Raw genomic sequence first — 22,481 nt, 5'->3', positions numbered from 1 at the left:
CTCCAAGAACCGAGGTTTTAAATTTGCTTGGACATCACCTGTCCATTGCAGTTCGCGCCTGGAAAATGGCGGGGTGTACTCCCGCCGAAATATCGGCAATCGCTGTAAATATTACCTGGCTGAATGCCCGTAAGTTGTTTGAAAAATAAGATAGTGTGCACTGTTGGCCTCAAACAGAGACTGTATCTGTGTTTGGTCTTACCTCATGCACAAATGAGGAATACCGCCAAAATGTGCACATATTGTGGATAATTGAAAAATACATCCATGCCACAGAATAATAAATCAGATTGTGAACTTACAGGGAAAAACTGAATTTATGACTATTGAAGCAGAAACAAAACAGAAAAAATAGGCAAAATAGGCACTTTCATATGTTTTTACCTCCAAATCTATCATATGTAATGCATACTAACAAGCATTTTCATTGCTTCCATGATTTATCCTGTCTTGTTTGATACTTAGGTGATGAACAAAATACTGTTTCGTGTCACTCATAGTTCCTTCATATCTTTTCAGAGTCTTTCTCATGTTTTGTTGGTGAAGTAAGTTGGTATTCACAAAGCAGACCCCTGTGGCTACTCGTGCGAGGCTGCCAGGACACATATGACTTGGAGGGTTAGGACTCGTCACTTGCTTGTGACAGTCAGAAGCTCAGTTAAGACAGTTGTGGGAGGAAGTGATAAGATACAGCTTTTACAACATAGTTGGAAATGATTTCAAAATTATCTATCGTTTTAGTAAGTGAGCACGTTACAGCTCTGCAGACAAGGCACTGCTGCAGTTATCACTCTCTCATTACCATAATCATAGTAGAGGTAGGTAGCTCTCAACGTGAAAAATTAGAGTAGTGGTAGCTTATGCATGAAACTAGCTTTTGTATCTCTGCACTGAAATTATATAACACAAGCGTTAACAGCCCCCTCACACATCGGAAAACTTCAAAAATGAAGACTCCTAGATTAAATCTAATAGAATGCCTTAAACATAAATAACCTGAAAGCAGACATTAGAAAGTATCTAGAGATAACACTGCATAAAAACCAAATACCCTTGCACCTCTCCTCTGAGAACCCAAGGTAGATGAGCACAACAAGCATTTCACTATATAGCTGCCCCTAGCACAACTAAGAGTTGGCAAAATAGTTGCAAATATTTGACAACCTGTGATGTGTATTTACTTCCGCTTGTGGTCCTGAATGGTTCCATTAAATTCACATGGTATTCTCTTTCCACTTTGATGACTTAAGCTACATAATTATCATGAAAGATGAGACACTGAGACAAAAAATTTTATTTTTGGATTCCAGGAATGCTGTACTTCACATAAGTAACAATTGTTCTTATATTTATTGTTCAGTTATGAGGCTCACCCACAAATATCATGACAAGAAAGGCCAGCACCCAGCAGCTTGTACCACACGTCTTGTGATCCTAGGGTGGCATCAGTTCTCAGTTCTAATCGTGGTGCAGACCAGTGCTCTCTAGGTTCATATTTTCTATTTTATTTAATGGAGGTGCAAATTATTAGAAGAAATTCTCTAACAAAAAGTTTGAAGAAAACATGTCCTCACACGAGCTTGACCCAGCAAGCTATGTTAATGGCCTTAGATGTCTGTTTTGCTTGTGTCTGTGTATGTGCGGATGGATATGTGTGTGTGTGCGAGTGTATACCCGTCCTTTTTTCCCCATAAAGTAAGTCTTTCCACTCCCGGGATTGGAATGACTCCTTACCCTCTCCCTTAAAACCCACATCCTTTCGTCTTTCCCTCTCCTTCCCTCTTTCCTGATGAAGCAACCGTTGGTTGTGAAAGCTAGAATTTTGTGTGTATGTTTGTGTTTGTTTGTGTGTCTATCGACCTGCCAGCGCTTTTGTTTGGTAAGTCTCATCATCTTTGTTTTTAGATATATTTTTCCCACGTGGAATGTTTCCATCTATTATATTCATACAATTAAATCATTTTATTAATAATTGATTATTGTCATTGTTATAGTTATAATGTAAGTTGTATAGTCTCATTAATCAGAGTTTTGATAAATGTATTTGTTTTTGTTTTAGTTCGTGGCAAGTGGCCTGATGATAATTGCAAGGAATTACTTGGATGTTTATCCTTATGAAAAATGGAATGCCAAAGAAATACATATCTACCAAAATAATCAGAAATTTAAGCCAACAACAATAGAAATGGTTGATGGTGAAACCAGCCCACCTAATCTGTTGACAGAAGCAGATCTCATAGCCCTTATGGAAAAACATGGCATAGGTAAAAGATAATCAGAACCCTCGTATTTCACTTAGCTCTCCATTTTGTTTTGTTTAACCATAAATTTCAATTCCATCAGGGACTGATGCAACTCATGCTGATCATATAGAGACAATAAAACAGCGATCATATGTTGGTCTTGAGAATCAGATGTATTTTGTGCCTGGTTGTCTGGGGATGGGTCTTGTTGAGGGTTATGACTCAATGGGATTTCCAATGTCGAAGCCTAATCTGCGTGCTGAGCTGGAAATCGACCTGAAGAGAATATGTGAAGGAACAAAAGACCCAAAACTTGTGCTGACAGAGCAGTTAGCAAAATACAAAGAAGTCTTCCGAATTGCCTTAGAACAGGTACTTATTATGGTATTGTTGCTAATATATTTGCCTCATTTATTTTTAGTTAATACAAGGAATGATTCTGTTCAGGACTATGTTAAACTTGCAAAGAGACAAATGACCTAGCTGATCAGTACTTACCTTCAGGAAGTGCAACTCCCTGTATAATCAGTACAGACACATAGTAGCAGTAACAGCACTACTAGATTTCAGAACTTCAGAGAGCAAGTGATTGGGGGAAGCTGGTCATGGTAGGTCGAGATTTGGGAGAGCAGTGGGGAAATGTCCTTCAAAATCCAAGCTAAAAGAAACCCAACTTCTATGTGGAGGAAGGAAAACTAACATGTTGGGAGTGCTGTTAGTTAATGTTGTGTGTTTCCGTTGAATGTAGTGGCAGTAGCACATCATGAAGGTAAGTGATGATGAAGCCGTCTGTTTCTTTCTAATTTTATTTTGTTTGGGTTCAGTAATATTAATGTTTTTAATGAAATTTGTAAATTTCACAATGTAGTTAAGTGTGGCATAAAACAATCTTCCAGAAAATTTTTAAATGACATGTTATCAGTCTGACCACAATAGAAATGTAATTGAAATTTAGCACAGCATAATCATTCCATGCATACTGATGTTACTTCACCAAATTGTGACATCAGTGTGATTAGAAAGTTATGAAGTTTGTACATTTAGCGTACTTTTAAATGACAATACAGAATAGAAATTACAATGAATGAACCCACATGAAGTGAGTTTGACAGTGGAATGTCGTTGGACATGATATGAAATCAGTGAAATACTCAGTGAGTAGTTTCACCAACATAATATATTAACAATTTTAGGTTTCATTTTACATCTTTGTCAGTTATTTCTATTAGAATCAAAAACAAGTTTCTTTGTCCACCATTGGATGTTACAATAGTCCTTTGTCATTCAAGATTATTATGAAATTCTTCAATATGCAGTACCGTCTGACATAATCAGTCATGCTGAAAGAGAAATACAGTCTGTGAAGTCTGCCTAATCTCCAGAAGTTGTTATACTGATCCAAAACTATATTTTAAGGTATCTGTGTCAGAGTTTCCAGAATCGGTTCCAACACTTGCAAAATTATATAAATTTTAGAGATGACTTCCGTGTACGAGAGTGTGGTGAGAAGTAATGTCTTTGAATTTGTTATGTGAAAGCTCTTAAAGCTTTTTAAATAAAATGAATGTTATTAAAATTTTACATCTGTATTCATTACATTTACATCTTTTTTCCTCAACAAAGTCACCCTGACAAAGAAAACATTTCTTCAATCGGGAGACCAGTTTGGTGAGATCATTACTGTAGAATGTTTGACTATGAAAGTGAATTCCTCAAGGTTGCTGTTTAAGTTTTTGAAACCAATAAAAATCGAATGGTATTAAGTCAGTAGTGTATTCAGGATGATCGATATCTAGATAGATAGATAGATTCATTACATTTACATCTTTTTTCCTCAGCAAAGTCACCCTGACAAAGAAAACACTTCTTCAATTGGGAGACCTGTTTGGTGAGATCATTACTGTAGAATGTTTGACTATGAAAGTGAATTCCTCAAGGTTGCTGTTTAAGTTTTGGAAACCAATGAAAATCGAATGGTATTAAGTCACTACTGTATGCAGGATGATTGATGACACTGAACTCAAGGTGCTGGATTGTTACAGATGTCGCAGTGCTTGTGTGTGGCACATTCCTGCTAATCTTCAGTACCAATGAAGCAGTCATTGATACTGAAGTTCCAAGAATACATTTCCACCCCATTATAAGTAAAATCAGAAATTGTGATATGTATGTTGTCTGTCTGAAGAATATTAGACACCACTTTACAGTAACTCAAGAGTGCCATGTACAAAAAATTACATTGTTGTGAAGGGATTTGGGAACACTGTTTATTCATGAGAAAATTATAAAACCATCTCTGTAACCCCTGAAGCCTTGTTTGTTATACTAGTAATTAGAATTTTGTGTATAATACATAGCACAAGAATATTGTAGGAGGAAGGTAAGGGAATGTCTTTATTTGATATTGTATACAACAAAGAACACAGATACAAAATAGTATGCCAGTAGATAGTCATAACTTGTAGTATAAATTGCTACTCTTTCCTAATAATAATGTTGTAATGATCAAGAATGTGTTGAATGTTCTGAGCATATTTATTGCTTTCATAATTATATCCACTTATATCTTCGGCAGGCAGCTAAAATTGATGAAGCATTAGGAAAAAGTTTTAATGAACAGCCTCGCCTTGTTGAGGAAGAAACATCCATAGGACATGAAGGAGCTAGTGCTGTTTGCAAATGTCCATCATGTGGTCTTGATATGGTACCAAAATCACGCAGAGATAATCAAGGCTGGTACATTGGTTGTATGGGCTTTCCTGCTTGCAGGAATGCTGTTTGGTTACCGTCCTGTGTACAACATGTGGAAGTTAAAAATGAGCATTGTAGACAGGTAACACTGCTTTGAATTGCAATTAGTTAAAATAAACTTATCTCTTCTACGGTAAAATAAGTATATTACTGTCATTGGCAGATAATTAATGAGAAGGGGACCTTCTCCTTAGAGATCAGTACCCAGTGTCATCTTTTGTCTGTTAAACTAATAAAATGTTACCTTCTGAATGTAATTTTCAGCTTACTACTTTTTAGAATCTAATTTTCATTTTTGGTCCTCTTGGTCACAAATGTTTCTAAATATTTCTTGGAAGCTTTGCCATCATATTTGTAGGAAAAATGAAATTTATATCTTCTAAATAATAGATAAGTTTTATCTTATCATATATTTCAGCCTACTTCAACACAAAAGAAATAGGATTGCTTCCGTTACTAAGGAACTATTCATTTAAGTTTGTTAGAATGGGACTGTATTTCAACATAGAACTGTGTTTGTATTCTGTCACAAGTTTCATTAAAATTGATCAACTCATGGCAGTAGACAAGCAGTTTACTGAAGATACATTCTTACATTCCACTGTAAAATGTTATATATGAGACCAGACACAAAAGAAACAAGATATTTGCGCAGAATTTGTGTACTTAAGTAAATATGTTCAATTAGTGGTTGTCACTGTCAAAGTAGGGCTCACTTGAAGCTACACATGTGTGCATTCATTCCTTCTATTGCTCACAACATAAGAATTACTCACTAAGTGGAAACTTGATAGCAGAATATCATACATCTGAAATAATTTGACCAGTATTTAGAAACATTAATCACAAACTGAAATGCATACTGCATTCTGCTCACAGTTTAATGAAAGTATGACAGATCAGTCAGAAAATTCAGCTGACTGCTGGCCTCAAATTTACAGTGTGTTGAGTCATTTTTGGATGGATGAGAAAGACTGAAGAAGAAAGGCAGTAATGTGGTGAAGTATTTTTCAGCTTAAACTTGAGAGTGGTATGGAAGTGAATTTGGACTGTGGTGACACAGAGCTCAGAGACGAATATAGTTATCATAGCAGTACTAAGGAAGTGCCAGTTTGGAAAAGAAAGAAATTAAATGCCAATCAGGAACATGAGAAGACTGTTTACTTGAATGAATCATATAATAAATGATGTTCTAAAATTATCATTGGTTCCTGAAGGCAGTCCAGGTGAATGGTAAAACACTTCTTTAATAAGGTCATATCTATTTTTAGCCCCTGCGCCTAATTCTGCAAACACACACACAGTATTTAGTCTGTGTCCTGTCAACCCATTACTTCTTTTTGCAGTCTGCACTGTAAAGATCTTTTCTCCCTGGTTCAGTTCAGGTACTGTGCTGTACCTGTTCACCAGCTGTCTGGCCTACACATCCAATTTTCACCATTGTTCTCTATCCTGTGCTGCTATTCAACAATTGCATAGTACATCACATCAGTTGTGAATATCAATGCTGGCATTTAAATTGAATATTTAAATCTGGAAATATTTGAGTTTCCCGTCTTGCAAGTCATATCTTAAAGCACAGGGTGCAGATCATTTTTTTGGCAAAAATATTTAGCTCCTTATTACCAGAAAGTCAATTAGGGGTAGAAATGAAATCCAGATTATATTTGACAAGTTGTGTGGTGTGTAGATTATGATTTGTGGTAACACCCTATGAAAGCCTCCAGTTCCATATGAATGAGGATCCTTTTGAGTTTTGGAGTAGTCTTCCTAATACAGTCATCTGGGATACATTTTTCGGCTGTTTTTATCCCTTTGTGCAATTTTCCATTCATAACTTGTGTGACACCATGACTGATTGTCATGTTCTTTTGAAACTGTCATTTTTAACATGTAATCACCCCATCACTAAGAAAAGTTTATTAATAATGAGTGCCTATTTGATGTGTAATAATTTTTTTTATTTGTAAATCTGAAGCTTTATTTCAGTTGGAATGAGATACGAAATTGTGTCATGTAAATTCCAGCACAGGACCTACATTGCAAGACGTAAACACTCTGAGTATTTTGTCTGGGACCATTACCAGGTGTCATTTTACTTCATCTCTGATGGAAACCATTTAACTGAATCTGGAAGTCATGTTTTGAATTACTTATTTCTAATGTGTACCTGATATTTTTTCCAGTCTCCATGAAACACTTTGTGATTAACTATACTTTTTTTTTTTATAAATTCTGGAGCATATAGAAACGCGTTACCAGTTTGCCTACCTCATGACAGTTACATAATTTCTATAATCACTTCAGTCCATCATGAAAGATGCAGCAAACATTTTCTCACTTGTGTTATCACTTAACAGTGACTTCCACCCAGTGTCAAGCCTTAAGCTCTACTGACCTCTACAAAGTAATGTGAAGTAACTGTAAAAATTTTTGACAGCTATATGGTAACTTTGGGTCAGTAGCGGAACACTTTTGTAAGAATATTAAAATATGTTATAAGAAGATTGTGGAGAAAAATTAAGAAGAGCAGTGTCCAGTTTAATGAGAAAACTAGAAAGGGATTGATTAATGAGTAAAACATAATAGCTGTGTGAAATTAAGTGTCTCCATTTTTCTTTTTCCATTCAGTGGAGATATCCTGTACCACATGTCTTTAAGTGTTCATCTCTCCATCATTATTTATTTTTTGTACTAGATTGCTGTGTGTGTGTGTGTGTGTGTGTGTGTGTGTGTGTGTGTGTCCGTGTCCGTATATCAGGCCTGGCCAATATTTGCACTCTCAGATCCCAGAGCATGCTTGTGCTCTGCAAGCGCAAGGTGTGTGAGCAATACACCTATATTCTGAAAGCTGTCCACCTGGGAAACATAGGACGACATATTTGCAAAACTTCTAAGAGGCAAATATTGCAGCATACTTTTATAAGCAGGGTTTTATCACTAGTGTGTATTTCAATTTCTTTTTCTTTCTACCAAAGCAATACCTTTCCTACTTAATTCAATAAATACATTGCACAGTGCTAATACAATAAGGAGAACTACTAAAAGCTTTACGTACAGGCAATTAAAATTAAGTTTTGATGTTTATACATTTATACACATTTTGATTATTAGCGCCTTAAAATCTGTTAAACATGAACTTTAGTGGGATTTTGTCAGTTTCATTACTGGAAAAACCATTTGCACACATACATTGAAATGACTTTAGCAGCTTCTCTGTGCAGTTGAGGATATTACTCTTGATGTAATATTTTACAGGAGTCTTGTAAATTCGTGGATTGTAAAAACAGGTCATTTAGCCAACTGCTAAAATATGCACCTGTCAGCTGAAGTTGGAGGCTATAGGAAGTACATCAGCAGCTTAAAGTGAGAATGTGACAACGAAAACAATCAATTATTGACAAAATTATTTAATTGGATAGATCCAAAATCTACTCAATAAGCAGCAGCAGAACACACACATAAAAGATTGTTGTAATTTGCAAGCTTTTGGAGCCAGTGGCTACTTCTTCAGGCAGAATGGTTTGAAGAGGAAGGAAAAGGACTGGAGAGGTCTAGGAAAAGGTGTAAATTTTGGGAAAGTAACCCAGAACCGCGGGTCAGGGGAGACTTACTGCATAGGATGAGAGGGGAAGACTGATCATCCCATACGGTAAGTCTCCCCTGACCTGTGGTTTGGGTGACTTTCCCGAAATCTACCCCTTTTCCTAGACCTCTCCAGTCCTTTTCCTTCACCCTTTTTCCTCCCCCTTCTACCCTTCTGCCTGAAGCAAAAGCCACTGGCTCCAAAAGTTTGCAAATTACAACAATCTTTTATGTGTGTTCTGCCACCACTTGATGAGTAGATTTTTTATCTATCCAATTAAATAACTAAAGTGGGAATGGGTTGGCAGATAAATCGTAATCAGTCTTTAGTTATAGAAAGTCGTAGAATCTCTTTGACAGCTCAGTGAAATGTGTCAATTACTGAAATGTAGTCAATCATGTCTGGTCCACAAATGACTGCCTTGAGTTTTGGGAAATGTTCCATGTCATCAACGTGAAGCTGTTTCTTCCATAGAATTAATTTTTGTTTGATAGCGTCTCTCTTGTCTACCATATCTGTTTCCAAATGAGTCTTCTCTTGCATTAAAGATTTAAGGATTTCAAGTAATTGGTGATGTCGACCATGAAAGATTATGTCATTGTTCTGTTTACCCTGAACTCAGCTTTTTTCCCCTAATTGCCGCCTTACAGTGAATGTTTTTGTAGCACATAATAGTGCGATGGCATATTAAGCACGTTGCATGGCCTTCAAGCTATATGAAAAGTAAAGAAATTTCCATTCAGTATTGAATTATGTGATCTTTCCACTTTTTACTTTTTTGGGCAAGAGTATAGTATTCCTAATGTAGAATGCAAATCTAATTTAACGCAGTTGGCATTGTTAGCAAACTATGGTAAGCCAATAGTCTTGCTGTAGCATCATCCGGCTGCAGCCTTCCTTTTCCTTTACCACTTGGCCCCCCCAATCCCACTCACCACAGTGCTCAGAGAATGAGGCAGGAGTGTGGTCAGAGGTATAGCAAAATGCTGTTTGGCCAGGTCTGCTATATATGTTGCATCCGACAAATTCTGTGTACTTTCTTACTAGCTTAGTTTTCTTGTTTCTCTAATCTTAATTATTCCAATTTGTAATTAAAAAATATTTCAGTGTGGGCCAGATGTAAAATTGGTGCACTTCAAGTTTAGCCAGGATAGAGCAAGAGCATATTATGGATCTGAACATACTGGCTGCTTAGGAGGCTGTGATCAGCAGCTCTTAGAGCTGTTAGATGTTGGAGCCATTACAGCATGTGGTAGGTGCAGCTGTATCATAATAAAGTTCAGTATAGTAATGTGTGCAGAAGCAGAAAATTGAAGACAAAAAGAGGCTGAACTACCTCTACTCCTACTGTCAAAGCTGTAAGTAGTGCATGTGCATATATAAAGGAGCAGAATTATGTTTGTTGTTTCTGTTGTGATCTTCAGTCTGAAGATTGGTTAGATGCATCACTCCCCACATTATCTGTCCTGTGCAGGTTTCCTCATCACTGAATAACTGCTGTAACTTAATTCCAATTGAACCTGGTTACTGTAGTCAACAGTTGTTTTGTTCCTACAATTTTTATCACCCAAATTCCTCCCTCATACCAAACTAACTATTCTCTGATGCTTCTTCATTTGTTCTTTCAACCTATCCTTCTTTTACTCAGTTTGTACACTAAAGACCTTTTTTTCTCCACTCGACTCAGTGCTTCTTCATTTGTTGTCTCATCTATCCATTCTTCTTTAATACCACACTTTCTTGTCTTTACTGTTTGGCTAGAAATAGGAATACAAAAATGTGGTATGTGTTATACTTTAATCTCCTGATTTAGCTAAAGTTTGAAGACACTATCCATTCTGTTCAACTGATTTTTCATTTATAACAATAACGTAAATTTCTGAACAGAAATGCATGTAAAATAAGAGAAAGGCATCCTCTCACCCATAGAGGATTAGTGTGTGGTACACAGAAACATGCGATAGAAAACAGTTAATACTAGCTACTGAGTTCTTGCTTTTTTTTCTATTAAGAGTACCACAGTCATGCACACACTCAGACAGCCAAATGTACAAGCTAGCGGTGACAGTTCCTTTGCCCCCTCTATCAGAATTAAGATGTCATTATCAAACCTTAAATTTTTTGCATCTTCAAATTTTTTTAATGAATTCCTCCTTTGTTTCCTTCACTGCTTTCTCAGTGGATACACTGAATAACATGGGGGTAGGGTATGACTGTCTCACTCCCTTCTCAGCTACTACCTCCTTTCCATGTTCTTTGACCCTTACAACACAGTCTGGTTTCCGTACAAGTTTTTGCTCCATTTACTGTATGTTGTTCTTTGTAATTTTGAAAACTCAGCACTGGGGGAGGGGAAACCACACCCACACCATCAGACTAAGTTTCCAGGCCAAGCTTATCTCAAGTAGAACAAAAATAAATTGTGATTTGGACTATTACTTTTTATTTTCATAAAAATCAATAGTTTTCCACTGCTTGACCAAATACTTTTGACCTTGTACTTGTAGGTCCCACATATTAAGAATCAATCTGAATGTGGCAGTTAACGGCACTTCAGACTTCCTTAGGAGGTTCTTGGAGTTATGTCATTTGTTACAAATACACCTTTTTATTTACATGCTTTATTCTATGCTACAATAAATTTATCATCTACACACAAATATGTTCAAGCATTTATTACAGATTGTTGACAATTGAATGTGTATTGCATAAAGAGAAAATAAAGCCAGAGATGGTGACAAATAAGAATACAAAAATGTGATGCATGTAAAATTTTAATTTGCAAATTCATTTAGTGTGGTGTATTGCGGCACCAGTTTCCATCAAGATACAATCTACAACTACTGTATCATATACTACACAAGCTTCCAGGTACTGTGACTTCATCATCTATTTAAAAGCAGAAGACTGAGAGAAGAGATCCAAGAACATTTAGCTAACTGAAAATATCTCTTCCTTTTGCAATGTTCTGCTGGTTCTTGTTTCTGACAAAATGCGCTACCATATATTGCACTCTTGTTTACATTCATTACATGATACAAAGGTGCTTTATCAGTTGGAACATCACTACTAACAATGTAGGAAAAGATAGACTGCTACTTACTGCAAAGAAGACACATTAAGTTGCAGACAGACACAATTAAAAGACACATACACAAAGCTTTTGGTCACAGCTTCTTTTGCTGATGAAGCCTATGGCCAACAGCTTTGTGTGTACTTTTAATTGTGCATGTCTACAGCTTAACATGTCTTAACATATCAATCTATATCTTGCTACATTGTTGATATTCCTATCTGGAGTTTCCATTGTTTGAAACATCACAATTGTGTTGATAAGGACTAAGTCCAAAACGGGCTATTTTATTTAACAGATTACATATTAGTGAATGTATAACAAGTTTTCTCTTGTCCCCTCGATATTATGGGCATTGTCATTCCCATTCTTCCTTTATGGTGCGCATCATATCTTTAAGGCAGGACTCGACAATGTGAAATAAACCACCTGACCCAACAACAGGTACCGCGAAAGTAGTATGATGTTAATCATTGTCCTGGCTTACAGGTAGCCTGTGTCCATCCATTTCATGATACATGCTCATAAAGAAAATGTACATCAAAACAGTAGATTATCTAATTCATTACAGAAATAAACTTTTTATACTGTCGATCATCATTTGTTGGTTTGAGAAATGCTTGTGCAGCACATCACTTCTCCAAAATGATATGTTACACTACACTTTCCCTCTTGCCTCCTGTTCCCAGTTCAGTTGTACTAGCTTCGAGTTTTCGCAAAACGTATGTCGTTGGACCCACTTCCTTCCTGGCAGCCTCAATCCACACCTACATATCCCACTTCCAGCAACTTCATACGTCTCCCTGTCCCTTATACTAGTTATATTTTTATGCAGACCACCTCTGCAGTCTGATGCTTAGTGCTCTTGATCTACTGCTGAGAAAAACATGTAGCAACTCTCAGTAACTAACACAGCTCTTTTTGGGGTGGAAAGGTTGGAATAAGATCCACTGAGTCTTGTTATGCCAAATGAAAAACTGCGTGAGTAAAAGCAGTGGCTAAATTAGCACTCCAGCTACTGAAGTGGTGCCAAATTAAAAGACTTGCACCAGACTGTGTATCACACTCTTATTTTTCGTGTTAGTCACTTTTATTATTGCACCCATCCCTCATTATGGATCCCTTACCCTCTTCCACACTGATTTAGTAATCTCCTTCTATGTCCTAAACAAGCAACCATACAACCATCTGTCTGTGGTGGAATATCACCAGATGTGGCTTCTAAACTAGCAAACACATAAGCAATTTGAGTCAGTGGCAATCTTACCTTGCTGCCTCAGACATCAGAAATTCTTTGCACTGCACACACTGCCGGTGTACTCTCTTAGCAGCCATTGTAACGAGTTAGTTAGTTACCAACATCATAGGTTCCACAGCCATTGTTGCCGGACATTATTGGCAAGTGCAGATATCAAATCCCTGCCCCCTTAAAATGGGCACATAATGGCGAAAGTGCCCAGGTCTATGTATTAAACTACATTGCCCACTGACACACTACAGGTGAAAGAATCCCTAATTCCTGTAGTCTTTGTAATTCTTCTTTAACTACTTGTTTAGTAGCAAATGGCAAGTATGGCAAAACTTGGGGGTTTGCAGAAGGCTTAAACTGAATACGCCCCAGAAAATCTCTTGCTTTACCCAGTGTTGACTCAGACAACAGTTTATGGGACTGCAAGAGCGACTCAAGGTTGTGAAAAGAATTACTGGTGACGCCAAATTAATGTTGTCAATAACTTGGAAATCAAATGCTGTAAAAGTGTCCAACCCAAGAATATTTGACAAGGAAGCAGAATTGTCCACTAATAATGTTGTTTGTTGTTCCACATTCATATATTATGCCACCACAAGCAAGACTCCTCTACGAAATTTGTTGTCAACTACAGGAGACCACTGTTCTGTTGACTATTTGTAACAGGGAAGTACCCAGCTCATGGTATGTAGCTAAACTGATCATTGAGGCCGTATCCCCAGTATAGAGTTGAAACTCGACTGAGCATCCAAAAATAGACAATTGTGGCACAAGCTTATGAGCCACTTGCCAGATACATGAGCTTGGCATGGAAGGCGCTTGGCTTGGGGACTGTGTTAACAGTTAGCTGGTCGACATTGAAAATGTTAGCTGTGGAACACAGACAGCAGCAATTTGGTCCTTGCAGTTGCACTTGAAACAAACTTTATTTAAATGCAAACATTTCCTCTGCCGCTTATGTTGGGTGTAGCAACTGGAGCAAGCCCTACAATCTAAAGGACTACCTGATGCTGCAGGAGGACAGCCTTTACTGTCTGCTGTTCTGGACCAGAAATTGTGATGACCACTTCGCCTTTTGTGTGAAGGTTGGTTGGACGACGGTAAAAACTGATTCCTAGTATCTACCTTATTTATTAAGTTACTTAATGGAGTGGTGCCAAGACTGCTTTGTGACCCTCAAGGGTGGTCTGGGATCATCGGCCTCTAGGGAACGAGATCCTGCTGTGTCCACTGACAACATACTATGGGAAAAACAACAGTAGTCCACTTCTGCTAAGTGGTGCTCATTGGCAAAGGCTTCATGAGCCAGCACAGACAGAGCTCACACAACTGTGCCACATCAGCTGGAGATGGGTGAGGTGGCTCTGAGGCCTTTGCTTGAAATGACTTATTTCTAGCTATTCGGATACTTACATCACAGGTAATGGAATCCACGTAGGACACACAATGCTGATTACAGTCAAACTTACAATCTCTAGACACACCAAGTAACTCTGCAAGCCATTCCATGTACAATTCATTAATGTGCGGTTGTCACTGATTTAACTTGAGGCGTGTGGCCACAGCATGCAATTTATGCTCAAAGTATGCAGTCAGTGCCATACACAACTCAAATTTCAATGAAGTGGAGTCCATGTGCAAATAAAGCTTTTGCACCAGGTTTATAAGTAATAAGAAGAAAGGATGAGGGCATTAATATTTACAGGGTCACTAGCATTTCTTTCCTTGGAGTAGAGCAAGAAAAGGTTCAGCTGGTTGTCCCACTTCTCCGAACATACAATAAACGGCCCAAAAGCCAGACGGAGCTAGGGAAGGTGGAACCTGTTGCTGCAGTTGCTCTCAAGATGTCAAAACCTGCAGAAGCACAGCATGTTGCTATAGTTGCTGCGGCTGCTGCTGCTGCTACTGTTGTATTTGCAGCATTTGCTGCCATTATTCCATAAATCAGTTCTCAGTGATGGTACAAAACAACCATTGTGCGCAAGACAGGGTTGTCACTACTTTTACAACACATTTCTGGGGTATAGGTTTAAAAGTAAAAATTCACAGAATAATGCCGCACACTGCCCGGACCGTACCAAATTGTCAACAGAGAGAGATTCTAATATCTGCAGAACTAAACCAACTGAAACTGTACACAAGCCAGAAATGTCAACAGCACACATAATATTTCAAGAGAGCAAACCGAGAGAGAGAGAGAGACCCCTCAACAAGCAATTGTCTGTGTGTGGTGGAATATCAGTGGGTCTGGCTTCGAAACTGTCAAATAGACAAGTGAACTGATCAAATAGACAAGTGAACTGAATTGGCAGCCACCTTACTTTGTTGTCTCGGACAGCAGAGGCTCTTTCAAATACACATGGCATGGGTTCACCCTGTTGGTGGCTGCCATAACCAGTTTGCTGGCTGCCAGTATTGTCGTAGCGTTATGGATACCAAAAGAATTACTGAAATAATCAGTGTTGTATTCTAATCTCATATGGTTCAAAATTACTCTCAAAACACTCCTTTATTTGTATGTACACATTCTGTAATGAATTGCAGGTGCAGAAGAAGTCCAAGCTTGTCACAGCTGCTATCTGGTTTTGTGTCGTGTGGTATTGCAAAACTCTTGTGATATTTTGATTTTAATCCCTGATTTGAAACTGGCCTTTGGTGGAATAACGTGTCAGGCTACATGTTACCCGCTGATGTATTAATCATACCTGTAGCAGTGCAATGGTCTTTTTCCACACTGTTACGGCATGATTTGTGATTTTCTGTCCAGCAAATAAAGTAGGGTACCTGGGTGTAAAGTTCTGCAATTTTCAGTTTTTCTGATATTGTGGTCAATGATAGGTAGATTTTCCCACAATTTCAAATTGAAATCATGGATTGGATTTGCAATTTATTAAAAGAAAGATGAATTTTACCCCACAACATGGGGTAAAGTCCCACATTGTGGGTCTTTGCCCCATTTGAGATAAAATTGGATAAAAAAGGATGTGTGCATAATAAGGACACTTGAAGTAACATTTGTAACATTGTTGTATTTTATCAAAGTTACCCAATACTATGTTGAACTTAAATATCTCATAAATTTGAGCATAATGATTAAAAATACCTCTACAAAAAGAGTACTTTCTTCCACTGCTAAGTTTCTAAAATTTCTGGTGCCAGAATGCGCCTCTTCAACCCTATGATCCCCCACCCCTTGCAATAAAATATAAAAATCACAAGTTTGGTTTCTGAAAGTTGACCTATATTCTAACAGTGGTGTGGGGCAGGGAAAGAGGAAAATATGTTGAGTGCCATCGGCAAAGGGATGTGAGGAGAAGGATGTTTATGTATCAGCTCAGAAGGCTACCAATCTTAGCCCGTGTGTGCATTTGATCAGCAGCTGTGGCATAAATTGTGACACAGAAGAAAGATTTCATGAAAGCACATTCTACAGACACACACATTCAAACATTCTTTATATTATTTATTACTCTTTGACACATATAAAATGAGAGTTTCCTGGCAGTCATAAACAAAACACAATAAACATGAAGGTTACTGATATGTACCAATCACAAGTTCAGAACATAGCTCGACTTATATTGGGTATACTGACTGAATGGATGGTACACACACACACACACACACACACACACACACACACACACACACACACACACACACTACCTTGCCCAGTGCCATTGCCCACATATCACATGTCTATCCATTATCATGTTCGCCAGGATGGTGCAGTAACAAATTGTAGTACATAAACATTGTGATTTAATACATGTGCACTACTTTAATCTCTGGTGCCAACTTGTTCCAGTGAGTTAAAAAAAAATTCCCTTGTAGGTGTTGGAACCCTATTCCAGTTGAAATTAAGCCCCTCTTTCTTCTCCATGAAAGGAGCGTTAGTAGGGCAACCGGAAAGATTTCAGTTGGCTGAGGCTGAGCTTTCTAGGTAGCTAGTAAACATTGTACTTTGTTACGTCCTCTGAAAAAGTTATTGCATTAAGGAACCATGCTGTGCTCATCACTGTGCCTTTCGCTAGTTTCATTATCATATTGTCGATGGTAATGAAAGACTCTTCCTGTGACCCAGTAAATTTGTAGGCTCCTGGAAGTTGTTTGTGAAATACACCTTCTTAGCCTTGTTCTTGGTATATTGAAACTATCTTGGCCAGAAAGAGCTGGAATGAGTTTTTGGTTTTTCCCTATACTTTTCTCAAATGAAGTCAGTGTGTGATAGGGAAATCTGATTCTTTCTTGAAGTCCGAGGCGGTGGTTGTTGTTCTTGTTGTTCTTTATTTATAGCTGAGCTGATATCATGATGTGAGAAGTATGAATCTGATTCCGAAGATTCTGGCTGTTTGGTCCATACTAGATCTTTCTTCCTTAATAGCAAGCTTTTATTTTCCCCTGTATTCTTCTTCCATTCGTTATTTATTGGGTGTCAATGTTAGAAGCACAGATTTCTATGCTTTGCCAGGACATTCCCCCTAAATCTTTATTTTAGACAGCAATATTATACCTTCAAGTATGATATCACCACACAGTGTGTGTTGAATGTCATCTTTACATGGTTTTCATTGAAGAATTGTCATCACATTGTTGGATCTGTGGGGATTTATTCCAAATACCTGCAAGGATTTGCCTCATTTCTCATTTTCTGACAAATGCACCATTGCTGATTTTGGGGACCAATTGGAGCAATTATTTCCATTTGAAAGTGGAGCTTAAACAAAGTTGTGCAATCCAGTAATTCATTTAATCATCTTTTCAAATTCTGTCTTACATAGTATTCAAGTAAAGCATCATAAAAGTTGTATATAAGTAGTAAAAAATGGACCTATCTCATGTTCTCACCTCTGGAACGATCTCCCGGGATGAACCTTCATGAAACAGTGAGCTACAATAAGACAAACAAGCCACCTGGTGGTCGACTCCTGAGTCGATTGCAGTCAATTCAAAAGCTAGGTGTGGGTTTTTACCCCAGACAGGACTTTGCCCCCATCTACCCTACTTCACATGGTTTCCTACCCATTTTATTACATTTATTTTTCCTAGTGTGGCATATAGTGTGTGCATCAGAACACAACTCCAAAGATCCAGATTTCAATACTTGGTCAATCCAATGATTTTTCTGTCACTTCACACTACTTTAACTTACAGCAGTGATTTGGGATTGTGGAAAATGCTGAGTATCATTATTGTTTGGAGTCCGTGTTAAACTGTTGTCTGCCTACAACTGGCTGGATGAATCAGTTTGAAGGTTGGAGGAAGGTAAGGGAATGCCACAACCAATAGGACCTGCCTCATAAAGAATTGGTGTTCAAACCAACTTTGGGTTCTGGAGAGTTTTATTGTTTTATTCTTTCTGATCCTTACTGTTACGGCTAATTTGGAAGTACTTTTCTGGGAATGTTGTTATGCAGAAGAGTGTGCCTCAGTGAAGTGTCTGCAGTGACACACTCAGTCTAAAGCATATTTTACACATTGAAAACCTCTCCATATTTTCATTTGGTTCAGTGCCTGCCCTCTCTTTGTTCTGTGGACTACACATTATTATTACAGTTTAATTTTGTGTGTCATCGAGTAAACATAAAACAAACATAAATTCTGGAAACATAAAACATTTTACTTGCTTAAGTATAATCTGTAAAGAGTTTGGCTGTTCAAGACAATTATCTAAAAAAAAAAAGGTTTTTTTTTAAGTCATTAAAGTTCCTAAAACTTTGTGTGATGTAAAGTTCATGCATAGCTGCTAAAGATAATGTAACTAATGAATCTTTGTATTAGGGATAGTTTACTTCTCCTTCATAACTTGAGTAAGAAATGTGTTCTTCAGGAGAAAGAAATACAATTTTCAAGTAATCCAAAATGTTCTGCATTCACTGTGGCAGGAGAACACACATACTGTCCTTCTCTCCAGGCTTGTGTGGGTTCAGTACTCCTGAGATGTAAGACATTTGACATTGAAAGAAGTAGTGCTTATCCAAGGATAGAGTCTTTTCTTACTTTGTGTGCTTTTTGTGACTATAACGTGTGCAGTGGAGTCAATAAGACCATAAAGCAACTTGAACAGGGAAGATTAATCCTGCCCTGCAGCAGACAGAGAGGTAATTTCCATGTGATAATTAGCTTCCATCTTTTATTTCCAGTATAGGTGCAGTATATGATCAGTAAATAATCTGTGAAGTCTGTATCCCTTTCTGTTTTGTTGTCAATGTAAGGATTAATATATTTTCAAGCTTAGCCATTTTTATACTTTTTTCCAATTTAACCATTTTAATCCTTGTTCGAGCTCATTCTTCTGTGAATAAAATTGAGTTGTGTACTAAAAGAAATGAGAATAAATATGTCATCCTTGTACTTTTTATATGTTTTAAGTAGAGGTTTAGAATGGCTTGCCTTTCTCCTCAGTTCTGATCAGTTTTCATGCACTTTCTTCTTTTTGTTGCTCTCTCTGGCCAAGTAATAGTTTTAAAATTTCAAGTATAAAATGAACATCCGTTTCTGTCAATTTTTTTCCCTTACACCAGGTGGGAAGTGAACACTTCTCCTGCAATTTTTATAGTACAACCAAACCATCTAATTACTATGTTATGTAGCCAACTTCAGTGACTTTCTCACATTACATTTGGGAAGAGTGCAGTTCATATCCTAGTCAGACCATGCTGATTTAGTTTCCCTTACTCATCTCAAGAAATTTGAGAACAGTTTCTCCAACAAAGATATGACAGGTTTGCTCTGCAATCCGAGTTAAAGTTGTGCCTTTGTAGTCTCAATATTGACAAAAGTTGATCTCTAATTTTTCTTGCTTCCAATCCAAGGTATGACAACAAATGTCACACTGATCAGGTGTGAATAAATATCATAAAGTTTGCAGATTCTTTTCTGTATTTTCAGTTTCAGTATTTCAGTTTTTCTTGATAATTGTGGCTGCTTGGGTTTGTGCTGGACTACAAATCCAAAGGTTCAGAGTTTGATGCCTTGTTGGTCCCATCATTTTTTCCGTCACTCTTACTACATTTGCCTCTGGCAATGATTTGTTAATGTGAAACATGACAAGCTTCATGTGGTTTAGCGTCTGCGTTAAACTGTACGTCCCCTTATAACTGTGTCAGTCAGCTAAAAGTTAAGAGAAAGATGAGGACACACCATCTAAAACAGAACCATATCTAGTGAAGTACTTTGGTGGTAAATTTTTTTTTTTTTTTTAATTTCGTCTCCTTTCATTACTTTGCCTATTGTTTTTTTTTTCTTTTTTAATTTCCAATCATTTCTTTGGATCATGTATCCACTCCACCAGACTTCTCTCCTCCTCAAGATCCTGCAGTTGTCTGCCCCTCATGTTTCCTTGGATGGTATAATCCGCCAAACCAACTTCAGACTGCAACAACATGCCATACTTCACCTCAAAAAGCTATCCCACCTTCTCCTAAACTATCTCAACAGTGGTGTTTCCCTTCCTGTTCCTCCGCAGCTCCCCAAACAGCCACACTGTCAACCACCAATCTTCTCCTACAAACTGAGCTTGGCCAGCCTCCTTAACATCCCAGACCTGTAATAACTCATTATCACAAGAACCAGTCACAACAGTACAGTGTTCTCAACCTCTCATCCAAAGTACTCTCTCCTCCCCCCCCCCCCCCCCCCCCCCCCCCCTGCATTATCTCTATTATCCAAGAGCCTTGCTTTCAGCCCTAAACCTGCATTTAACCACGCTGCTTTGGTGATGGACCTACTTTCCTGTACATGTAATGTCAACTGGAAATATCACTTTGCAGCCCAATCCCAAAACCTTTCCAACAGCTAACATGACATTGAACCCTGCCTTGAACAGTTCCAACCACAATCCTAGTTTGATCCACTACCATTAACTCAAAATCAGCCCTTACAAGCTTTCCAAGAATTCCTCACATCCAGCATTGCTTCACAACATTTCCTCAGGCCCTTAAAACATGACCATAACCTGTCCTCTGCAGAACTCCAGGCCTTACATTCCCTAAAAGCTGATGACCCCATCATTTACTTCCCAGCAGACAAAGGATTTACCACTGTGATACTTGACCAACAGGAGAATGTTAGCAAAGGTCAATTCTGGTTGTCTGACACCTCTACATACATCATCTATATACATACCCCACCCTAACGATGCACCCCCACTTCTTACCACAAACCAAATCATCCTGGTCACCCTATAGTTACTGGCTTCAGAGCACTACTGACTGTATATCTGCCTTAGTTGATCAACACCTACAACCCGTAGTACAAAGACTCCCCTCCTAAATCAAAGATGCCAACCATTTCCTAGATTGTCTGAAATCCGTGCTCATCCCCTCCCACCATACACCTTGCTGATCACCATTAATACCATCTCCCTCTACACTAACACCCCCCCATGTATATGGTCTGTCTGCTGCTGAATATTTCCTCAGTCAACACCCACCTGATTCCAAGCCTATGATATCTTATTTGCTCTCCTTAATCAACTTTATCCTTACTGACAATTACTTCACCTTTAAGGGCCAGACATAAAAACAGATAAGGGGTACATCCATGGGAACCAGGATGGCTCCTTTATGTGCCAACCTTTTTATTGGTCACTTGTAGGGGGCTGTTCTGGTTGCCATAAGTCTTCAGCTCCTGGTTTGGTTTAGATACATTGATGACATCTCTGCCGCATGGACTCATGGTGAGGCTGCCTGTTAAAATTCCTGGTATCTCTAAATAACTTCTCCCAATTAAATTTCACATGCTCCTATTCTGAAATCCATGCCACTTTACTTGAAGTTGATCTCATTCTCACCGAAGGCCAGCTACGCACTTCCATCCACATCTAACCTACTAACAAACAACAGTATTTATATTTTGACAGCTGCCATCCTTTCCATGTTAAACGTTCCCTCCCACACAGCCTTGGGATTCAAAGCAAACGTATTTTTTCAGAAGCAGACGCCACAGAAATACTACACCATCACTCTCACTTCAGCCTTCACTAGATGTAATTATCCCAACAACCTAGTTCAGAAGCAGATTTCTCAGGTCATCATGTCCAATCCTGTTACTGCTGATCCCTCCAAAATATAACTTCAGAACACACCACTTGTCACTCAGTACTATCCTGGTCTTGAATGTACCAGTCTGTCTTTCTAAAATCATGCGCTGAAATGAGATGCATTCTGTCTGCAATTTTTGTTCACCACACTTAGAATAGCTTTTTGCCACTCTCCAAATCTCTGCAATATCCTTGTCAGACCCTGTGCTCCTTCTGCACCCATCTCCCTACACATCGCTCCTACCCCTGTGACCATCCCCACTGCAAGACTTGCCCTATGCACCCTCCTACCACCACCTATTCCAGCCTTGTAACTGGCAAAACATATACTATCAAAGGGAGAGCCACCTGTGGAATGACACATGTCATATACCAGCCGTTCTGTAAACACTGTCCGGCCTTTTACATGTGTGTGTATTCCCCTGCCGTGGCTTGGTGAGTAGATTTTTTATCTATCCATTTACATTATATTGTAACTAATTACAAATGTGTTTTTTTGCTATCGAGCCACACAGTTTCACTGTTTCCATTTGTTA

The 22,481-nt window shown here is 38.2% G+C and overlaps 1 protein-coding gene across 1 annotated transcript in view; it reads left to right on the top strand.

Annotated features, from left to right (window-relative positions):
* Positions 1 to 22,481, top strand: part of LOC124776834 (DNA topoisomerase 3-alpha) — a 177,952-nt gene that overhangs the window by 108,035 nt on the left and 47,436 nt on the right. The window contains exons 10-13 of the mRNA XM_047252000.1: positions 2,060 to 2,264; positions 2,344 to 2,615; positions 4,819 to 5,076; positions 9,688 to 9,832. Of these exons, the coding sequence (XP_047107956.1) occupies positions 2,060 to 2,264; positions 2,344 to 2,615; positions 4,819 to 5,076; positions 9,688 to 9,832 (880 nt within the window). The remainder of the gene's footprint in view (positions 1 to 2,059; positions 2,265 to 2,343; positions 2,616 to 4,818; positions 5,077 to 9,687; positions 9,833 to 22,481) is intronic.

Source organism: Schistocerca piceifrons, chromosome 2, assembly GCF_021461385.2.
Source record: "Schistocerca piceifrons isolate TAMUIC-IGC-003096 chromosome 2, iqSchPice1.1, whole genome shotgun sequence".
Classification (NCBI taxonomy): domain Eukaryota; kingdom Metazoa; phylum Arthropoda; class Insecta; order Orthoptera; family Acrididae; genus Schistocerca; species Schistocerca piceifrons.
The sequence above is the reverse complement of the archived record's forward strand: the minus strand, read 5'-3'. Positions and strand labels throughout refer to the sequence as shown.